This window comes from Miniopterus schreibersii (genome assembly GCF_964146895.1).
Source record: "Miniopterus schreibersii genome assembly, chromosome: 2".
In the NCBI taxonomy this organism is placed as follows: domain Eukaryota; kingdom Metazoa; phylum Chordata; class Mammalia; order Chiroptera; family Miniopteridae; genus Miniopterus; species Miniopterus schreibersii.
Window position 1 is genome coordinate 8,738,997 of NC_138102.1, and position 22,537 is coordinate 8,761,533.

Consider the following 22,537-nt stretch of genomic DNA (forward strand, 5'->3'; position numbering starts at 1 on the left):
GTATTTTTCTCTATTGACCTGAAAAGTCTAACTAATTATTAATGTTGGAGAATATGACCAAAAAAAAAGATCTATTCTACTCTTCAGGTGAGTGATTACTAATTGCTGTTGATTATGCTATTTTGGGGGTATTTAGATGAGTGGTATATAAGGTATGTGTGTCTGTGTGTATAAAATACTAATACATGCTAGTAGTATTTAATTCATTAGAAAAAGAATCCCTTGAATAAACTAGAGCACATTAAAATATTATAGCATCTAAAATAACTTACTTCTAGAATACTATATTTTTCATGTGCTATGTACCTATTAGACGTGGAAGTGGGGACTGGGGTAGACATTGTATACCCAGTGGTATTAGTAAAAAAAAAAAAAATTGATGTAATAAGAAAGCATCCCTTTTTAGAAGGGAATTATTAATAAAGGAAACACAATAAGAAGAGTAAATAAACTGAGCTCCATCCATGGCTAATTGATGCTCTGATTACCCAGTTTCCTTCTGTTTCCACTACCATTCTCAGAAGGCAGGACATATAAAGCCAAAATAATTATTAATTTAATCATTCAGTCTTTTAACATTTAATGAGCAGCTTGTTCATGACAGGTACCTTTGGCTAGATGCTGAGGATAGAAAATGCATGTGCTAAAAGCCTGCCTTTAACGGTGGTTTGTGGGTAAATTATAACACCCAAAATTTATGTGTTGAAGTTCTAATCCCCATACCTCAGAATGTGACTGCACTAGGATACAGGGCCCTACACAAGATAAACAAGTTAAAATGGGGTTCTTAGGGTGGTCCCACACCCAATACAACTGGCGTCCTTATAAGAAGAGATTAGGACACGGACATACAGAGGGAAAGTCATGTGCAGACACAGAGAGAAGACATCCATCTACAAGTCAAGGAGAGAGGTCTGAGAAGAAACCTAACATACCAACACCTTGATCTTAAACGTCCAGCCTCCAGAACTGTGAGAAAATAGATTTCTGTTGTTTAGGCCACCCAGCCTGTGGTACTTTATTAGGGCAGCCCCAGCAAGGTAATACAAAGGCTCACGTTCCATCCAAGGAGAATGACATGACTGCAGGCAACAGCTACGAAAAGCAGCTAAATAAAGAGATATGTACAAAGTACAAAACAGTAGCCACTCCAGTGTAAGTTGGCTATTCTGGATGTTCTGGTCTGGGGACCTTTTCAAGGTGGAAAAATATCCTAACAAAGCACTGCTACCATTTCCAAGACATTAATAGACTCTAACACATGCTAGGAAGCTTTCCCATGTTATTTCATTTTATCCTCAAGTAGATCTTGCGGTAATTTTGAGTGTGCCCATCTTACAGGTGGAGCAAGTCAGTCTGAAGATAATCAGCTTGTCCAAGACGACCCAGTTAACAACCGAAAGAGCCAAAACTCCAAGCCAGGTCTTCTCAACTCAACATTCAACTCAACTCTCAAAGAAGACCTGGAGGAGGCACCAAGCAAGGCAGACGATGCAATGAAGTTTTAGCAGAGTCTTCTCTCTGCGTTGCGTAACTCGGCAGGTTTGCGATGGCCTCTGAACGGCACGCAAGGGGGTGGTAGTGACTGTGCTAAGTCTGCAAACACACTAGCTAGAAAACTTTGCTAAGGTTTCTCCAAGTTAGGCAAAGCCACAATGATGTTTCTGATAAAATGAGGTCAGTATCAGTGGTCATGATTTCAAGGCGTCCTTATTTTTTACTCATTTTAGGGCAGCTCACCCAGGTTCCTCTGGTTCCATCTTCAGGACTTACTACACACAGAGACACCTGCAACAGGACAAAACCATGCACACCCACTGCTATCCTGAGCCCTAAGAGGCCAGGGGGGACTACAGGCAACTGGGAAGGAGCCAGCACAGAGCAGATATTCACTGGAGAGAAAAATGGGAAGGGAGCTCGAACAGAGAAATAAGAACTTATTTACCTGTTTCTTCATCTATTTTAAAAACACCAACACCAGAACCGTCTCTAATGGAATATCGGACCTCCCCATCTCTTCCCATGTCCTCGTCGTGAGCTGACACCTTCATTACTGATGAACCAATAGGGACATCTTCTTTCACTAGACCCCTTTCCACGAAGCTGGAAAACACTGGTGGGTGTAAGTTCTCGTTCACATCAATGACCTCAACTTCCACGTAGCAGGTGGATGACAGAGAAACTGGCTTCCCTTTGTCTTTGGCCCTCACTGTGAGATTATATACTTGCTGCTTCTCAAAGTCCAGCTGCTGTACAATCCTAACTGCTCCGCTGAGCTTATCCACATCGAAGTTTCCGTCTCCATGGTCCAGGAGGCTGTATCTCACTTGACTAGACTGCCCTAAGTCGGGATCATAGGCCTCTAACCACATGATTATGGTTCCTTCGGGAAGGTCCTCTCGAACTTTCACGTGGTAATTAGGTGGAATGAACTTTGGGGGGTTGTCGTTAACATCCTCCACTGAGACTTTCAAAAGTACTGTGGAAAACAGCTGGGGCTCTTCCGTGGCTTGATCCCTGGCTTCGATCTTTAAGTAATGCACCTGCTGGACTTCGGGGTCCAGAGGCTGCACGACTGTCACGACACCGGTCACGCTGTCGATCGAGAACTTATCTGTGTCTGTGAGGATAGAGTACTTGACCTGTCCATTTGGCCCCAGATCTTTATCTGTGGCTTCAACCTGGATGATTTCACTTTGCATCTCCTTATCTTCACTCACTTCAACAAAATAGCTCTCCTGTAAAAACTCAGGGGGATTATCGTTGGCATCCAGAACCCTGACATCTAGAAGCCGCCAAGCGGCCTTCTGTGGTATACCAAGGTCGGACGCCGTAATATTCAGGGTGTATTTGTCTGCTGTTTCACGGTCAAGGGGAGATAAAATTCTTAGCATTCCAGTGTCCATGTCAATAATGAAGCAGCTGTCCTCATTTCCTCCGGAAATAGCGTAGACCAGTTTCCCATTGAAGCCAGTGTCGAGGTCAGTAGCATTCAGGAGAATGACACTGGAGCCCACAGGATGGTTTTCCTTCACCTCAATACCCGCTGGAAGACTACTTCTAAACTGTGGTGCGTGAGCATTGACCGAGTGAGAATCAAAGAAAACGTCCTCCACCTCTCCCTGGTTGTGCAATTTATTTGCCTGCAGGAGTTTCTCTGCCAGCATTTTGGCGACGCCCGTCTCTTCACACTGCAAGCGCACTGGCTTGCGACTGACAGCCACCGTGATGTTGACGTACAATGGTGTGGCAAAATTTTCCCCGTCTGTAGCTGTAATTCTCAGACTGTGAAACGACACCTTTGCCCCTAAACCCTCCATCAGTGACTGCTTTAGTGACAATACCCCGGAGTTGGGATTTAAGCTAAACAAATCTAGTTCATTTCCAGCTTCAATCTGATAGCGGACCAACTGCAGTTCGTCAGCATCGATAGCAGAAACAGTAGTGATTTGCTCTCCCACCCCTAGATCCCTGGGAATTGTTCCTTCACAATTTATTTTCTCAAACAAGGGCGTGTTGTCATTCAGGTTATTGAGGGTAAGGGTAGCAAGGACTTCAACTTCCCGGCGGTACGGCAAGCCCCAGTCTGACGCTCGAATCCTTAGGGTATAAACCCGAGGCATCAGCTCATAGTCCAAGTTTTCTGAAGTGCTCACAGCACCCGTGAAATGGTTGATCACGAATGGCACGGGGTTTAAGTTTGCAATACTGTAAGTCACATACCCGTTCTCACCCTCATCGGGGTCTACAGCACTCACGCTCATGACAGTCGTGCCAATGGGCACATTCTCATCAAAAGAGGCCTTGTACGATGTCTGGGTAAATTCGGGGGGATTGCTGTTAGCGCTTAAGACTTTGACCAAGACCCTGGTGGAGGCTTTTTTGTCACTTGTTGTTACTTCAAGTTCAAAATGAGATGCCTGCTGTCTTTTAATTGGTTCTAAAATGGAAATGAGACCGGTGTTGTGATTTAAGCCGAATTTAGCTTTTCCAGGTGCACTTTTGAAAACATACCTCAAATGAGAATAGCTAGGCGTGGCTTTTACCATGACCACAGGGGTGTTGGCAGGAGCCAACTCGCTTATTTCTGCCCTGTACACGTCCTTCTCAAACCTGACTGGCCCAGCTTTGAACCGTGGGGAAGTCACATGAATCACTTTTACAGAAAACTGGGGAGGAGTTCCTTTATCTTTCGCCTGGAGGGTCAGATTGTAGCCAAGAGGATGACTGTCCCAATCGATGGCCCCAATCGCTTTGACTTTGTACTCTTTGCTCCCGGAAGGGGACCTCACGATTCTGAACTGTGGATGGGAGTCGCCGGCCACGACGCTTACAGAAGCAATTTCCCCACTGGCGCCCCGGTCACAGTCATCCACCGTCACGACCGCATAGGCGGGGTCCTCGTCCAGCTCTGACGGCGACAGCGTCACGGCCGTGATCACGGGAGCACACTCGTTGGCCTGCTCCACGTGAACCGTGAGCCTGGCCATGCTGCTGATGCCGCTGCTGCCGTACAGTTTCATGCCGCGGTCCACGGCGAGAATCTCCATCTCATAGAGCTGGGTGTCCCCGGAGTCAAGTCGGCCAGTTAAAACGATCACACCGCTTGTCGGGTGAATCGCAAACATGTCTGTTCGGTCTTTAAAACTGTAGTAAAATTCTCCGTTGGTGCCTATGTCTGCGTCGGTGGCACTGACCCTGGCGATGCTGGTCCTTATGGCCGTGTTGTCGGGTAAAGACACACTGTAGGAGGTGGGCGAGAATAAGGGTCGCAGGTCATTTGTATCCAGCACCTGCACGCTGACCACCGTCCGGGCTTCAGCGTTGGTGTTTTTTTCAACTGCTTTGACGATCAGCGTGTAGTGGTCTCTCACTTCTCTGTTAAGAATCGCCGTGTTTCCTCCTTTGGTCCTTACTCTTAGAAAGCAGAAGTCCCCAAGAACGTACTCTTCGGCTTTGAATAGGTTTTCATTGTCTCCCGAGACAATTCTGTACCTCAGTTCCCACGATGGATGGGCAAGGTAGATGCCCATCTTTGTAGGGTGGCCCACGTAGGTTTTGGCCGCAGAGTTCTCGTGCACAGTGACATTGTACTGGGGCTGTGTAAACTGCAGAGGAGGCTGCTCAGGTGTCTGGCTTCCAGCACTGTCTCCAAAATGCTGTAGGAGCAGCAGCAGAAGCAGGAGCACGGCCCAGTGTCGCCCCATCGCGCCGCTCTCAGGAACCTGAAACACAAGGGGGAAAGGAGAATCATCACTTTGGGGAAAGAAAACCAAAACAATGTCGTTTTTTCTTTTATAGTTTGTTTCAGACCTTACATTTTAACAAAGCGTTTTCCATCTTTGCGGAATATGAATAAAAGCAGTGGTTTTAGATTTTTTTCTGTTTTCCAATATAAGTACCAACACTTCTTATTTGTCTGGAGATATTAAGTTTAAGAACACTTTTTTCACATTTTAATAGCTCAAGTTAAAGAATCCTAATGAACATCAGATGAAAGACTGCCAACTATAACTAAAGTGTATTCTTATACTTAAATCTTCAAGGCAAATAAAGCAGTTATTAAACAAGTACATTGTTTTCATTTACTTACATACAACAAATGCTCAAAAGCTCCCCAACTTAATGCTACTACTGCATCCTGAACATAGGAAGCTTCAAACAATTAATTTAAAACAAAACAAAAAAAAACCTGACAATGGTTTTATACAACCTCCCATAACGATAACTTGTAATCTCATCTCAAAATTTATCCTGAAATTGCCTGGCCGGAGTGGCTCAGTGGTTGAGTGTTGATCTATGAAGCAGGAGGTCACGGTTTGATTCCTAGCTAGGGCACATGCCCAGGTTGGAGGCTCGATCCCCAGTAGGGGCTGTGCAGGAAAGCAGCCGATGATGATGTTTCTCTCTCTCTCTCCCTCTCCCTTCCTCTCTCTGAAATCAATAAAAACATATTTAAAAAATAATTTTATCCTGAAATTATTTCTTTACATGATTAAGTTCACTCCCTACATAATGTAAGGGTTTACTGTCTCAATAATATATAACAACTAAAGTGTATTAAAATAATTATATCATTCAAGTGTAATACCAAGGTCATTTTTGAACCACCCCGAGACCAAAAAAAGTCAGTTTACAGAAGGAAAACCTGCAGCTCATGATGAACAGAACTTTTCCTCTCTAAGCCAGCGAAGCACATCTCACCAACCACATTAATGTTTTATCACCACTGTTGTCAATAGCCAGCGGTCAGAGTGTCTACTGTCCTCGGGGCACTGAACAACCTGTCACCTGAGCACAAGACACACACACACACAGAGCCAAATCAGCCAAGGTCATGCAGGTAGAGGGTCCAATCAATGCAACAGGTGGCAGGCACCGCAGGTCAGAGGGAGAGGTCGGGAAGGGAGGCAGTCCACGGGCTGAGGTCTGGCAAGGGAACAGGACGATTATCTCCGGACCATCTGTTCCCCTAAATGCCAACAAACTCACCTTGTAACTAAATGTAGCTTCACACAACATGCCAGCACAGAGAGGAGAGGGCGGCACTGTTCCCTTGGCAAAGGGACCCGCGAATGAACGTTCACGAAATGTGACTGCCACCCACGGTGAGGGACAGCAGACTGGAGGGCGGGATGAACAGCCAGGTGGAAATGAGTAAGGCAGCATTAACTGACACATCTTAGCTCGGCTGGCTACTCATTTCATCAGGGAAAAACAGAGAAGACCTGAGAGCAGCTTAACTGATACCGAGTCACGTTCAAGTTGGGCACCCAAACTCGTTCCTTAGATATCATCATAACCTTCAGCTCCGCAGAGAAAGTAGGGAAATTAGTCCGATTTGTGGCCGCACGAAGAACGATTCTCATTTCAACAAAATAACAGAACAATTTCCTCCCAGAACCATTTCTTAATTTGGTCAACAGTTCTAAAACTCAGGGAAATTTGAATATTTTGTAATGATCCAGTACTTTTATCAAAACAAATGAAAACTTCAATTCCACCTCCAGGGACTGAGAGCCAGCTATGGGACAGACCATGCAAGGTTCATGGAGTTACAGATGATTTTAAAAGACAGAGATCCCCATCCTGAGGCATTTACAAACTAGGAGTAAATACGTATATATACAAAATGCTTTCAAGAGCAGCTAAAAAGGTGATGTGAAACAAGCACTGTCTTTGCTTTAGGAAACATATTATAAGTAGTATCCACTTTACAACAAAGTATTATACCAGGATTCTACTGTAAGCAATTAAAATATTTTTTCTTAATCCTACCCATAAAATATTATGCATTAAAGAGAGTAAGACAGCATTCTATATGTTGGTGTGTAAAGATGTCCACATATATAGTAACTGGAAAAGCTAAACTGACCCCATGTATGTTTGCAACAAAAGGGAAGGGAGATGAATTGTGTGCAGAATACATCAATGTGCTTAAAAATGAAAAGAAACATTCTGGACACAGATAAAAAATAAACTGTTAACTGTGATAACTTCTGGAGAACAGGCGGCTGGAGAAATGTTTACACTTTCACTTTTCTATCCGAATTTTTTGACATAAGCATATGTTTTATCTTTATCATTTATTCACTCTCTCATCAATTATCTAATTCAGTCAATGAATATGTAATGAGCAACTACTATGTGCAGGGAATAGTTGTAGATACTGGGGATACTAAAGTGGACCAAACAACCTACCAACACATTTCCTGGTGATACATTTCCTGGTGAAAAACAAGCAAACGGAGTATATCAGACACTGACGATTAAGTGCGAAGGAGAAAAATAAATAAAGCAGGGCAAGAGACTGGTCATAACCAGAAGGGAAAGAGGGATCCCTAAATCAAAAGGACCAGGGCTTCTCAGCACTATTGACATTTTGGGATTTTTTTGGGGGGGGGGGGCGGGCTTTGAGAGCTATCCCGGGCATTATAGGATGTTTAGTATTATTCCTGGTCTCCACCCACTCAAAGCCTATAGCATCACCTCCCCACCAATTTAAAAGTATCTCCAGATATTGCCAGATGTCTCCTGGGGCTCAAAATTCCCTCCAGTAGAGAAGCCTAGTTAGAGAATCAAGAGACCCCTGTGGCTAGGGAGCATGGGTGAGGGGAGGGCAGTAAGGAGGACCTTTTTTAATGTCTTTTAATTTTAGAATAGTTTCAGATTTGCAGAAAAGATAGTTTCCCCTATTGTTAACATCTCACTATTTAAATCCTAATGCCCTTTTTCTGTCCCAGGATCCTACCCAAGATCACCGCACTAAACTGAGTCATCATATCTCTGGTTCCTCTGGACTGTCAAGTTTCTTGGATTTTCCTTGTTTTTAATGACCTTGACAGTTTGGAGAAGTGCCGGTCAGGTATTGTCCCCCAAATTGCTCGCTTGGCTGAAGGAGTGCTTGCCAGGTTTCTCCACAATGAAGTTACTTCCCCTCCCTTTCTGTACCATTTAGAAGGAAGCCACTATGCTCAGCCCACACTTAAGGCATGGAGACTTCTGCTTCATCAATTACTGAGAATTCTCCTACAGGGGAGATTTGTCTCCTCTCTCCCATCTGGGTATGTATTCAATCATTCCTTTAGATCAGTATGAACTCATGGATTTTGAACAGACAGGGAGTGACATGCTCTAACATAAGTGAAAAGGGGGCCTCTGGTACCTGTGCTGGGAACAGAATGCAGGGGGCCAGGGCAAAAGCTGGAGGGAGACCTGTTCAAGGTGACAGACCACAGTGGTTTAGCCCAAAAAATGGTAATGGTGGAGGTGGGGAGAAGTGATCAAATTGTGGATCTATTTCAGGATTTGCCGATGAACTGGAGAGGCAGAGGGGAGGAGAGGAAGAGAGAGGCATCAGAGAAGATTCCAAGGACGGTGTGCTGAGCAGGAAAAACGGAGCTGTCAGGTCCTGAAAGAGGGGAGACTGAGGGAAGAACAGGTTTAGGGAGTAAGATGAGTTTCGTTTCAGACCAGTCAAGGTAGCAATGCCAGCTGGAAAGATAAGTGGGCAGTCAGATGCATGGGAGGGGTCCCTCCTGGAGACATAAACGTGAGAATGATCAGAATAGAGAAGCTGGTATTTAAAACCACAAAATTGAGATCACCGGTGGACCAACAGATGGAACACAGATAGAAAAGAAAATGACCCCCACTGCTCCCCAAGATTTAGAGGACAGCTAAGGCGAGGACCCAGCAACGGAGACAGCAGCTGAGGTAGAAGCAGGGAACAGTGGTGTGATGGAGACATTAATAAATCTTTTGATTTATCTAATACCAATCTGAAGCCTGACATTAGAACTTAGATAAGAATGACCCATAAGTACTGGCTGGTGCCATGCTGCACACCCCACCCTCTGCCACTGAGAGGCCCTGGACACCCCCTTCACCCCAGGTCACTAGGGAGACACCCAACATGTCAAGTTACTGCAGCTGTTTGCTGGCCATGGCATCTCAGCCACTCGGTCTGACCACAGCCTCAGCCACTACCCACTTAACTTCTCACAACTGGATTCCCAACACCTTGGTCTCCTTTCACAGCTCACCCACCACACTTCTTATGGGGCACATCGCAGCTGCAATGAACTTTCTGCACCACATTATTAACGAACACCCTTAAAAGCCCCGAATGTACCGGGCAAAGTTGGCTAACAGAATGCCACTGTAGGGAGATTACATTATTAAGTGCAGTTCTTTGGATCAGAAAAAAGTCCACTTTTTAGGAGATACTGTTAACTTTACAGTAATATAACCAACAACTATGAACTTGGGTTTCACTATAAAATGCTATGATCAAAACACAAACAACAAACAAATGAAAAAACTATGGCTGCTACTCTATGCATAACAAACAATAAAGATGAAAGGAAAGAAATAAGACACTAGCCCGGCCGGGCATGGCTCAGCAGTTGAGCGTCGACCTGGGATCCAGGCGATCGGGGTTCGATTCCCAGTCAGGGCACATGCCCGGGTTAAGGGCTCCATTGCCAGTTGAGGGCCTGCAGGAGGCAGCCGATCAATGACTCTCTCTCATCACTGATGTTTCTCTCTCTCTGAAATCAATAAAGATATATTAAAAAAAAAAAAAAAAAGTAAGATACTAACACCATTCCATCTAAAAAGTCGAAAAAGTACATCACCTAGCATGCAGCTTATGAAAATTTAACTCCAAAGCCATTTAGTCAAAGGCTACACTGTGATATCTAGAAGGTGATCAGCTACTTAAACTCACAGTAATTCAGGGTTTCTTCCAGCCTTCCCCAAAGTGAAAACAAAGAATGTTCACCCAGTGCAGCCTTTAGGGAAAAGGGCCTCAGGTCCAAAGCTTAAATATCTTTAGTATAGATCTCTGAAAATCCATAAATAAGAAAGAAAAATAATTTTTCTAATAGATCTCGGATACTAACATGCTCCTACTTCTGCATTAGGCAGACCTTCATGTGGAGAGTTCCCGTCAGTTACTGCGACTGCACGTTCTCGGCAAACAGAACACAGCCCCGTGCTGAGGACACAACTGCCTATTTTCAGGCTGAAAGGTGAAGACTCAGAAGTGTTTCACGTGCTTGGAGGCAGGACATTACGTGGGCCACAGCGTTACCCGATGCACAGATTCTACTCGGTGTTGTGTATTTATGATTTAGTCATTCTGGCCCTCAATGCAATAGGGAAACAGTACTAAACTTTCCATTCCACATTGAAAAAAACACACACCACCACCCGAGAACTCTGTTCCCTCCTCATGCTCTCCTGTCTCCCATTCCCTACCAGCATCAGCATCAGTGACCGGGTCACTAGAATGTAACTGATGACTGAAATTTACAGCTTAATGTTGGGTTTCAAAAGTGTCACATTTTTAGAGTATTTTTTAAAGATGTCTAAATTGCAAGGAAGGTAACTGCATTTTCAAAGAAAAATGTCTTGAAGTTGTAAACAAAAACAAAATATAAAATTAAATGACTCCTGTTTTTTTAAAAAATATTGTATGTTAAATAAATGTTTAATGATCTCTAAAAATCATTTAATAGGAGTCGAATAAAAGCCTTGTATCTTACTAAGACAGCCTATTTGTTACTCAGCTATAATCAATTCACAGCTTCCAGATAACATTTATAACAATAAAAAAAATCTGCATTTTTCTAATTACATTGTAATAGTCATAGACAATACTTCTAAAAGCTTTCGCTCTTACACAGAAAAATTAATGGGTAGATCTTTATGGTCTGGGTACATACTAAATCTTTTTAAGCTATCTTAATACATTTTTCAATAAAACTGGGTGGGGGCCCAGCCAGGAACCAAGAATTGAACAGCAGCCTTAGGCTTAGTGTATATATCACATAACTACTTCTGGTAACTCTATATGTTGTTAGTTTTTACTGTTGCTGCAATAAGTCTGATTACTCCAGCAATAACTTAATTCCAATACTGCCTTCAAATGATCAACAACTGATTCCAAGTTAACTGAAAAGTCTTTAAACTACTGATGCTGACAGTGAATTAGCAATCTCTCTCCTTGGCACATTGTAACTTTCAGAACATAAATGTCAGCATTTACATGATTTAACTAATCCCAAATAATTTTTTAAAAGTTTTCTCGCCCTGAAGAAAACTAAACAGACTTCCTAATCTTTAAATAGCATCCATATAAAATCTACTATGTAATTTACCGGCTGCCTGAGCCTATAAAACATGTCTGTGGGCATTATGAAGATGGCTATTGCTGGCGGTTCTGAGCTACCGTGACATGAGAGACGAGACGGGCCACCAAGGGCTGTGTACATTTCTGGCCGTCTGTGGCGGGCCAGGCGTCCCTGAGCCATTCCCCTCTCCCCCCCCACACCTAGAAACACGACGACACTCTCCCACCCACACTCCAAGGCAAACTCCCCGCCGAGCAGCTCAATAACCAGGCTGTTCACCTCGCTTTAAGATCCTCCTACCTGATGCATTTCTCTCTGCAGCAGGAATCACTGAAATGAGGCTCGGGCCGGGCAGCCAGCAATTAGCACCGGCCGCTCCTCCAGCCCGGCTGAGCGAGGCTCTATTACAGGCCACGCTCCCATGCTCCTGTGTGCGCGGATACACATCCAGGCACCTCACTCAAAAAATCGACGCGGGCTGTGAATGACCATGGGCAGGAAGAAAACGGAAGTCATCGGGCAGAAACTCCCTCCTCCCGGGTCTCGAGAAGGGGCCACCGGGCTACAAACAGAGGCGCCACTCGCTGGGGCCCTGGAAGCTGCCTCTTCCTCGGCTCCTCCCTCAGTGTCCCCCACCCAAAGGGCACTCAAATGACCCCTCCCCACATCACCTTCTGCAGAGCCTACAAAAACGCACAGGTTCATCCCGACTTAAAAATAAACTTCCTTCAAACTAACACCCTATTTCCCTTTCCTATCCTGGCAGAGAGTTCCAAAAAAGCAGTCTCGCAGCCACCTTGACTTCCCCGAACTCCCTCCTCTAAAGGCGTGACTTCTGCCCTCAGCTGCCCCAGGCAACCTCAGGGCCACCCAGCAACAGGAACAGTTTCTTCTGGCACCACAAGCTCATGCCAAATCAAACGCCTTTTTCTCAGTACTCATCCTCTTGAACTTAGTGTGGCATCTGACACTATCCATCCCTAATCCCCAACAGCCTTGCGTCCTCTATGTTGTCACAGACTGCCCAAAACAAAGAAGGGATCCCTAACATGGAAAGGATAAATGACCCAATTTTCCTGTCTCTCTCCAACACTTTTATACTCCACACTGACTCTTCCACCTTGAAGTCTGGCATTACAAACTTCTGTCTGCCAACTCTGTATACATGCACATATCATGACCCTTAACGGTCTCATCCACTATGCCTTAATCATAAAGGATCGCCGCAGAATCCTGCACTCCAGCCCTGAACTCCCTCAGATGCCACGGGACACTCGGCCTGAGATGCCATCGGACCTAAGCTATACAGCTTTTTCACCCACTCCCCCTGCAAACCCAGGCATCCCCAGGAGACAGTGTGGACCCTGCTGCGCACCGCCATAATAAAGTAATGTTGCAACAAAGCAAGTCAGGCCAATTTTTTTGTTTCCCAGTGCATATAAATGGACTATATTATATTGTAGTTCATTCAGGGTGTAATAACATTATGTCTAAATAAGCCATGTACATACCTTAATTTAAAACATACTTTACTGCTAAAAATATACTTTACTGCTAAAAATACACTTTACTGCTAACCGCCATCTGAACCTTAGCATAATCTTTTTGCTGGTGGAGGGTCTTGCCGAAATGTTGATGGCTGCTGACTCATCGGGGTGGTGGCTGCTAAAGGCTGGGATGACTGTAGGAATTTTTTCGAACAAGACAAGAATCAAGTTTGCTACACTGACTGAGTCTTCCTTTCACAATTTCTCTGTAGCATGTGATGCGGTTTGATACCATTTTACCCACAGATCTTCTTTCAAAATTGAAGTCAATCCTCCCAAACCCTGTCGGTGCTTATCAACTAAGTTTATTTCAACAATCTTCTAAGAATCCTCACCAGGAGTAGATTCTATCTCAAGAAACCACTCTCTTTGCTCATCCATAGAAGCAACTCGTCAGGGTAAAGTTTTATCCTGAGATTGCAGCAGTTCAGTCCCATCTTCAGGCTCCACTTCTAATTCTATTTCCACCACATCTGTAGTTACTTCCTCCACTGAAGTCTTGAACCCCTCTCCGAGTCATCCATGATGGTTGGAATCCACTTCCTCCAAACTCTGATTAATGGTAATATTCTGACCTCTCCCCGTGAATCACAAATCTTGTTAACAGCATCTAGAATGGTGAGTCCTTCCCAGGAGGTTTTCAACTTACTCTGCCCAGATCCAACAGAGGAATCACCAACTATGGCAGCTATAGCTTTATGAAATGTATTTCTTAGTAATAAGACTTGAAAGTCAAAATTACTCTTTGATCCATGGACTGCAGAATGAATGTTGTGCCCGCAGGCATGAAAACATTAATCTAGTTGTACATCTCCATCACAGCTCTTGGGTGACCAGGTGCACTGTCAATGAGCACTAATAAGTTGAAAGGAATCTTTTTTCTGAGGAGTAGGTTCCAACAGTGGGCTTAAAATACAGGATGGGGCAAAAGTAGGTTTTCTATACAGTTGTCTGTATAGAAAATAATACAATAATAAATAATACAAGAAACTGTTTCGCATATTCACAACTGCAAACCTACTTTTGCCCTACCCCATATATAGTAAACCATGTTGTAAACAGATATGCTATCATCCGGACTTTGTTTTTCCATTCATAGAGCACAGGCAGAGTAGATTCAGCATAATTCCTGAGGGCCCTAGGCTTTTCTGATGGTAAATGAGCACTGGCTTCAACTTAGTCACCAGGTGCACTAGCCCCTAACGAGAGAGTCAGCCTGTCCTTGGAAGCCAGGCATTGACTCCTCTCTAGCTGTGAAAGTCTAGATGACATCTTCCAATATAAGGCTGTTCTGTCGACATGGAAACCTGATGTTTGGTGTAGCCACCTTCATCTATTACCTTAGCTAGATCTTCCGGATAACATGCCATAGCTTCTACATCAGCACTTGCTGCTTCACCTGCACTTTTATGTTATGGAGACAGCTTCTTTCCTTAAACCCCATGAACCAGCCTCTGCTAGCTTCACACTTTCCTTCCGGGCGGCTTCCTCATCTCTCTCTGTCTTCACAGGACTGAGGAGTGTTAGGGCTGCGCTCTGGATTGGGCTTTGGCTTAAGGGAATGTTGTGACTGGTTGGACTTCTACCCAGACCAGTAACACTTTCTCCATATGAGCAATAAGGCTGTTTCACTTTCTTATAATTGCTGTGTTCACTGGAGTAGTGCTTTTAATTTCAAAAACTTTTTTTTTTTTTAATTCACAACTAGGCTATTTGGCCCACCTTTTGTCCTAACTCAGCTTTTGACATGTCTTCCTCACTAAGCTTAATCATTTCCAGTTTTGATTTAAAGTGAGAGATGTGCAACTCTTCTTTCACTTGAACACCTAATTTCAATTGTTGTGTCTCGGGGAATAGGAAGACCCGAGGAGAGAGAGGGGGGAAAGGCCTGCTCAGTGGAGCAGTCAGAACACACATACTTATGGGTTAAGTTCTCGGTCTTACAGGGGCACAGTTTGTGGTGCCCCAAACAATTATAACAGTAACATCAGAGATCACTGATCGCAGACCACCATAGCAAACAGAGCAATGAAAAAATCTGAAATATTGTGAGAATTACCAAAACATTACCCAGCAACAAGAAGTGAGCAAATGCCATTGGGAAAATGACGCTGACAGACTTTCCTGACTCAAGGTTGCCACAAACCTTGAATTTATAAAAACAAAACAAAAAAACCCCACAATTTCTGGGAAGTGCAATAAAATGAGGTATGCCTGTAGCAGGGGTTCCACTGTTTTTTCCTATTTCAGGGAAGTTTCACCTCTTCCAAACAAAACCACCCAAGTTTGCAATCTAAGAAATTAAATAAAAAAGGAGGGGCTAGGAGATACAGACCTATGACCTAGCCCCAACTTTATCACTAATCAACTCTGAACTGAAGGAAATTACTTAATCCTTGGATGCCATTTCATCATTTGAAAAACTAGAGATTGGACTAAAATCTTTATAGCCTCCTACCCTCCACAGATACATATTCCTTCACCCCTTCCCCCTCTCTAAATACACCCACACTGTCTGAAAATCCAGGATTTCTATGTTGTTTTATTCTTAATTGCCAAACCTCCATGTCTACCAAGTTATCTAGACTTGACTTTTTCTTTCTCAATTTCTCAAAACTGTTCCATTTCCCTTTCTGCTGCTGCCACCTAGTTCATATTTGTATTTGTTCAGGCACAGCATCTGCATAGCCTTTTGGTTTTCCTGCTTTCTGGCCCCCATACTATTAGGCCTACACTGCAATCAAATTAAGCTCATTAAAGCTTCTTTGTAATATTATCCCCAAGTTTATAAATATTCAGTGTTTCCCCTTAGCCTGCTGATTAAGTATATTCTTCTAGGCCTTACATTAAAGATCTTTGATAATCTGACCACTACCTACTTTCCTAATTTAATCTCCCAATCTTACTTCCTATTTCAAACCAAAATGGTTTAAACCCACCCTGCTGAAACCACAGGCTTGAAACCACCCTGCTGTCCTGAGCTAATGAAACCACCTAGTGGTGAGGGCTCTACACTTGTAACATCTCCACCTCATTACCTTCTAAAAAAACGATGCAAACATTACTCTTCTACTTTCTCCTGCCTTTCACTCCTCACATACAGTTAGTTTCACCTTTTTCTTCCATATTTTTTATTTCCTTCTCTTAATCTCTGCCCCATAAAATCATCCTGCCCATCTTGGTTAGCCAATGTAAGCCCTACTCACAGACTTTCTGTTCTACCCACACAAAGGAAAGAGATGATTCATAATCAAGTGAAAAGAGAATTAAAGAAGCATTGATGATAAACCAACTAACCCTCTTCCTAAAGATAACACGGCCAGTTTAGGTCTCAGGTCTCTCTTCTCACCATTTATCACACCACAGTCAAGCACCAGCTAATCCTTAAGCCTTAAGAAAGACTTGACAACTAATTAAGGTTTCTACAACTGCTTTACAGCACCTCATTTCTGTCCCTTGAATTGGTCCCTCCTGACTGGCTCTTCCCTGAGAGCTCGCCCTATCCTAATACCCACCTACCCAGCTCCCAGCCCACTAAGGTGTTACGATGAACTGCCCTGACCCTGATGGGCCTCACAGCACACTGGATATAACTGAGTATTTGCCCTTCTCCCCCACTGGACAGTAACCTCCTTGAAGGCAGAAAACGTGGTTGGCTCACACTGTCCCCTGTGTCTGGCCCAATCAGTATTTGGCGCAGAGGAGAGCCACAGTTGTTGAGTTTGTGAACCGACAAATCGGTGAGAATTAAGAACAGAGAATGGAAGGCAGAACTGAAGGAGAGAGGAGGGGAAGGAAGGAGGGATAACATGGGATAATAATACATTCACTGCTCCAACATTAACAGAAAATCCAGGTGCAACCGCCAGGCCAGTAACACCACTGCAGACGGCTGCCCTAGAGAGGGCTCTAATTTCCAGCAGCTCAGAAAGAGGTCACCACCCATCTCAGAACGCTTCCAAATTGGCTGGAGGTGATGCTAGATCACTGTCTACCCTGCAGAGCTTATTATGAAGCTCTACACTTGAAGAGTCCATGAAGGGTAAGAGCTAAACAATGACTGATGTTCCTAAGTGGTTTGCAGAAGACAATTATAGATCTATCTCCATATATAGAATAAACTATGAAATTAAACATGAATTTTGGCGATATACTTAAATCTGGGACTTAAAAAAGATGAATTTTTTAAGAAGTTTAAAATGTGAAAAATATCCAGATTCTTCATCTGATCAAATACATTTCTGAATTAAAAAGCTCCTCTTGGATACGAGAAGAAAAAAAATGGCAACTTTCTGACCTTAATTAAATGAGTTAACAGCATCACTCATTTCAAAAACTCCTGTCCAGTGCCTAAGGATAAACTAACACTTGCAAATTGAACAATTAAGTGAGACAGAAAGATACAGTTTGGCTTCATCATCTATATAATTTGGTCAAAAGAGCGCTTACCTACTGCAATTTCCCACTCATAAAGATTAAACACACACCTAGCCTTATGGCTTCCAGCTATTAAATCAGGTCCTTTAGACCACAAATTAGGCCACTGAGACAACATTTAATGCAACAATAATGAACTAATTTGATTCAGCTTATTGGCTCTATGTAGCATCTGCCAAACTTGGGTGAACCCAGGTTGTGGTAGGCTTGGTAAGGGAGTGCTTCACCTGCAGCATTCAAAGAAACGATTGACTACTCAAAGATGGCTCAAGAGCTAAGTCTATGGCGGGGGATCAAAGGGATGAAAACTGTTAGTGTGCACATAATTTTTAGATTCCTCTTTTGGCACCTGTCCATAATATGGATTTAAATGACCTATTAACATGATAAGAACCTACTGGGATACTGCTAGTGATTAATTAAAAGATACAAATGAATATACAGTTGGCCTGAATGATTCTATGAAGTCTCCTAACGATCTCAATTCCTTTCAGAGTGACAAAGAATCTGGCTCATCTGAGAAGTTCCTTTTTGCAAGAAATGGGCACAAAGCCCGGCCAGGAGTGGCTCAGCGGTTGAGCATCGACCTAAGAACCAGGTGATCGGGGTTCGATTCCTGGTCAGGGCACATGCCTGGGTTGCGGGCTTGATCAATGACTTTCTCATCACTGATGTTTCTCTCTCTCTCCCTCTCCTTTCCTCTCTCTGAAATCAATAAAGATATATTTAAAAAAAGAAAAAAAAAGAAGAAATGGGCACAAAGATGCACCGTTTATTCAAACCAAACCTTCCGCCAAGCTCGTTAGATGCCATGTTTGGCGTAGAGTTGTATCAACTTTTTAAAAAATTATGTAATGTATTAAGTAACTTTACATCCAGCTTAAAGCTTATACATACCAAGGAAAGAGGAATAATAATTGTGGAACCCGAGCTGTCCTTCCAGAACACTAAGCCGAAGCCAAGTATCAGAATTAACCTATATAACTGGAGAAACAAATTTTCATGAGTAACTTTACTAACTCGAGGTGCTGGATAACAACCCTGACTCTAAGAGTGATGTGGAAAACCACCACTATACCCAGTTTTAACACGTGCTGATATCCTCTTAAACTACTGAAACCTACGTCTGAATATATGACTCTGCTTTAGTAAAGATAAATAAATAACGAGATAATTTGCCTTTTAAACCTTTTCCTGATTGTAATAGTACCTGTAAATACTATTTAAAAAAAAAACAAAAAAACTACTCTACCAGGCACCGGGGAGTTGCTTAACAAAAGCCACTTAATGAAACCATAGTTCAGAAGCATGAAAAAAAAATCCCTTTAACTGCACAGAAAATATTTATGAGTTTACTCTCCTAATGCATACAATCGCGTCCTTGTTTTCAAAGCGCTGCAATCCACATCAGTGGGAACAAAAAAATCTTAGAGAGACAACAGAAAGTTAGCTAAAGAACCAGAATCTTCCTTTAAAAACAGATCTCACAAGTCGCTTCCCGAAAAAACAGAAACCAACTGATACGCAGCACACTGTGCAAAGGTTTAGCCCGCAGTTTAGCAATCGCACCCATCTGCATTCAACCGGTGCGCACCGAACCCTCAGAGCAGCACCCCCGCAGGGCGCAGAACATCTGGGAGCGCGCGGCGACTCCATTTCAAAAGATGCCCTCTCTCGCCGACGGGCCTCCCTTTCCATCCCCCCTCCACGGTGAAGACTCTCACGAGCTGGGAGACTCAACCTGGAGGAGAGGCCGGTAAGCCCCCCGCCGGCGCGAGCGTCCCCGGAGCGCGGGGCGCGCGGGCGAAGTTTCCAGCTCCCGGGCGCAGCGGAAGTCCTCGCCCCGGGGCCGCCCGGGACCCCGCGCGCGGCGCCGCTTGGATTCCAGCAATGGCTCCAGGACCAGAGCCGGGCGGCCGGGCCGGCTCGCAGCAGCACCCGGCTCGCTGATTCCCATTCGGTTCACGTCGCGGATCGTCCCCCGCCCGCCCGCCCCGCCTCCGCGCCCCGCCGCCGAGTCCAGGGCCAGCCCTGAACTTTCCAGCGGGCAGGCGCCGCGGCGCTGCCACCCTCCAGCCCGGCTCTTTCTTTCATCCCCTTTCCCAGAGCTCGGGGCGGGCGCACGGGCCGCAGGCGAACAACCTGCGGAAAGCGCCCAAGGAGCCCGAGCCGGCCCCGCGACGCAGCGAGGTGCCCGCCTCCCCCGCGCTCGCGGCGGCGCCCCGCGCCCACCGCCCTCAGCTCCAACTCCGTTCCTATCAAACTTACAGCAAAGTTGGCCCCGGGTGGCGGCGGCGGCGGAGGCGCCAGCGCTTTCGGGGGCCGCACACCTCGTCGCCTCAGCGCGCCCCCGAGCTGGGACCGGGTCGGCCGCGCGTCTTCCCGGGCCCGCGGGTCCGCATGGTGTCGCCGGCCAGGTGCCGCCCGCCAGCCACTCGCCACTCGTGCTCCTCGCTCCCAGGCCGGCCGGCGCGGCCTAGATCCCTCCGCCCGCGGCCACGCCCGCGAGCGCCGGCGCTCGTTTCTCCAGCTCGGAAACCCGAGCCGACTTTCTCCGGCCGCAGGACTCGGAGCGCGCCGGTCCCGGGCGGTGACACCCGGCCACGGGTCAGAGCTCCCCCGGCTACGGCAGCCAACTCCTAGCGAGCAGAGGAGCGAGTACCCAGGGTGATCTTGCGACACTCCAAGGGACAGTGTGGGGCTGGCTCTGGTGCCGATGTTAGTTATGGCCAGCACGGATTTGTGCAGAGAATTAATTTGGAATGCTTCTTGCTGGGAAAGGGGAAGTTCAAAAAAAAAAAAAAAGGTCAGCCAAAAAGCTTCCCACGCCTCCCTTGGGATTCTCTAGAACCTTCAGGGAATTCCTAAGGCTGCATTTGAATGCCTCGGTTCCGGGTCTGCGGTAGTTTATGGGGGAGGGGGTATAAAATCCTCCAAAAGGTCGGAGAGGAAGGCGGCTCCATCGGAATGACTTCCTCCGCCAGTCTACATTAAGATCTAGGAAAATGAAAGCTCTTCCTCCGCGACCTCTGTGTGGAGCTAGTTAGACCCCATAACCTCCCCGACCCTGGCCAGGAACCCCGGCGCCCGCCTCCCCCGGCCCACACCCCCGACTCCCTCGTCGGCGGGACAAAAGGCAGCTGTGCCGCCTCGTGCGCTTTCCCAGCCGGTAAGTCGCACCCCGCAAACTGAACCCATTCTAACTTGAAACTACAGGTTCCCAAGGGAGCGAAGGAAGCCCGGGGCCTGCAGACTCCCCCCGCTCGGGGAAGTCCCCACGCCGGGGCGCGCAGCCCGGCGTTCCCGGCCCGGAGCCCATGCTCAGCGCCAGCACAGCTCCAGGCGCGCGGGCGCCGCGCAACGGAGACGCCGCGGAAGCCTGGAGAGCTCGCGGGTGTTGGGCAATAGCCCCGGGAGGAGGGCGGACGCGACCTCGGAAAGTTTCTGGGGCTCGAACATTTTAACTCTGTAAGGACAAAGAGATCTGATTTCCCCGGAACCGGTGGAGGGGGCTGCAGGGGGGACTGCGAGGCAGATGGGGGCGAGGGAGTCTAGGGTTAAAGAGAATTTCCTTCGTTCAGCGTTTAATGCGGTCTCCTCTTAAGCCATTTTCAAGAAGGTGATTGAAAAAATAAAGGTGTCTGGCAGGCTATGGCTGGGAAGGAAAATGCCTGCAGAGTCCTTGTGCTGATTCGTATGTAACACTAAGAGTGCGTGGTGTATTCCCTGCGCATTATTTAGAATACACACAAATTCGCACACACAACAAACACTATCATCCCAAACACTTGGCCATGGCCACAATGCGCAAAGTGCTCCTGGAGTTATAGCTCAGTTTCATACATGGAACACCACGAAAGTAGATGACCTGATCTCCAAGCTCAACCGGTTTGCGCCCTTTGCCGAATTCTCAACAAATCACAGCCACACAAGACACACCAACAGCTGGGGCGGGGGTGTGCAAAAGTAAAAAACCACCATCCTGTAACATAAAATCACAAGATTTTTTTTTTTAATGGCACGAAAGAATTCCTGGAGAAAATTACCATTCATTAATAAATGATAACATTTACTCGAGCTAAAACATCTGTTTGGGAATCCCCATGTTCCAGACTCACTGAGAAAACCCAGTTGCCTGGAAGAAGTTGCTCTGGGTCGCCACAGAAACGCCGAGAGCCAGAGATGGAGATTTCAGACTCCTGTGCTGCCACGTTTTTACTGGTCCTTTAGCCCCAACGGATCGAACTAGAGGTGCCTTTTTGCAACCATTCAATTACCTTCACACGAAAGAGAAATGTAGTTCAAGCTCCACGTTTGTCCTTTCAATAGTCGACCCTCCCTAACCCTGTTCCCAAAGGCTCTTGGAAATTAGGGGCTTCGATCGGAATGACCTCACAAAAAAAACAAAAACGCTTTCCTTCGGCACCGCCTCTGAATCCAGTCCACTCAAGCTAGTATTTGTCAATTACAAATAGAATGGGCCGGAGCGGGTGGTAATTAAGGCCGGGGTGGCGGCCACCGAGCTCACGCCCACGTCCCAGGAGCAGGTCCAAGTTCGCGGTCCGCAAGGAACCCGGCGGGGAGCGCGCGCCGTGCCCGGGGTGGGGCCTAGAGGGCGCTGCGCCACAGCGAATCCCGCTGCCTCGGATGCGCCCTCCCTGGGCACCATTTCTATAATAAGTTACATTCAAAATAATGCACAAACAGCATAGCTTTTCAAGTTCTTTTGAACAGTGCTATGTATGTATTTTATGAATTCCAAAACCTATGCATACCGATCTTTCATTCGAGAGCCAAGCACAGCCAGAGAGAGGGGCGTACAGCTCTCCAAGGGGAGAGCCTGTAGGGATGCACACGCTTCCCTGCTCCAGCTTAGGGCCAAATACCCCAACGTAATTTAATTTACGTTGAAAC

General features: G+C 45.8%; 1 protein-coding gene across 3 annotated transcripts in view; it reads right to left on the bottom strand.

The window, feature by feature from the left end:
- The window catches only part of FAT1 (FAT atypical cadherin 1), a 107,986-nt gene that overhangs the window by 84,892 nt on the left and 557 nt on the right, over positions 1–22,537 (bottom strand). For 2 of the 3 annotated variants that reach the window (XM_081130241.1, XM_081130240.1), the window contains exon 2: positions 1,946–5,225. In XM_081130241.1, coding sequence (XP_080986367.1) covers positions 1,946–5,207 — 3,262 coding nt within the window. In that variant the 5' untranslated portion in view covers positions 5,208–5,225. Of the gene's footprint in view, positions 1–1,945; positions 5,226–19,891; positions 20,074–22,537 lie in introns of those variants that run through there. The other variant, XM_081130242.1, reaches the window with a different exon arrangement.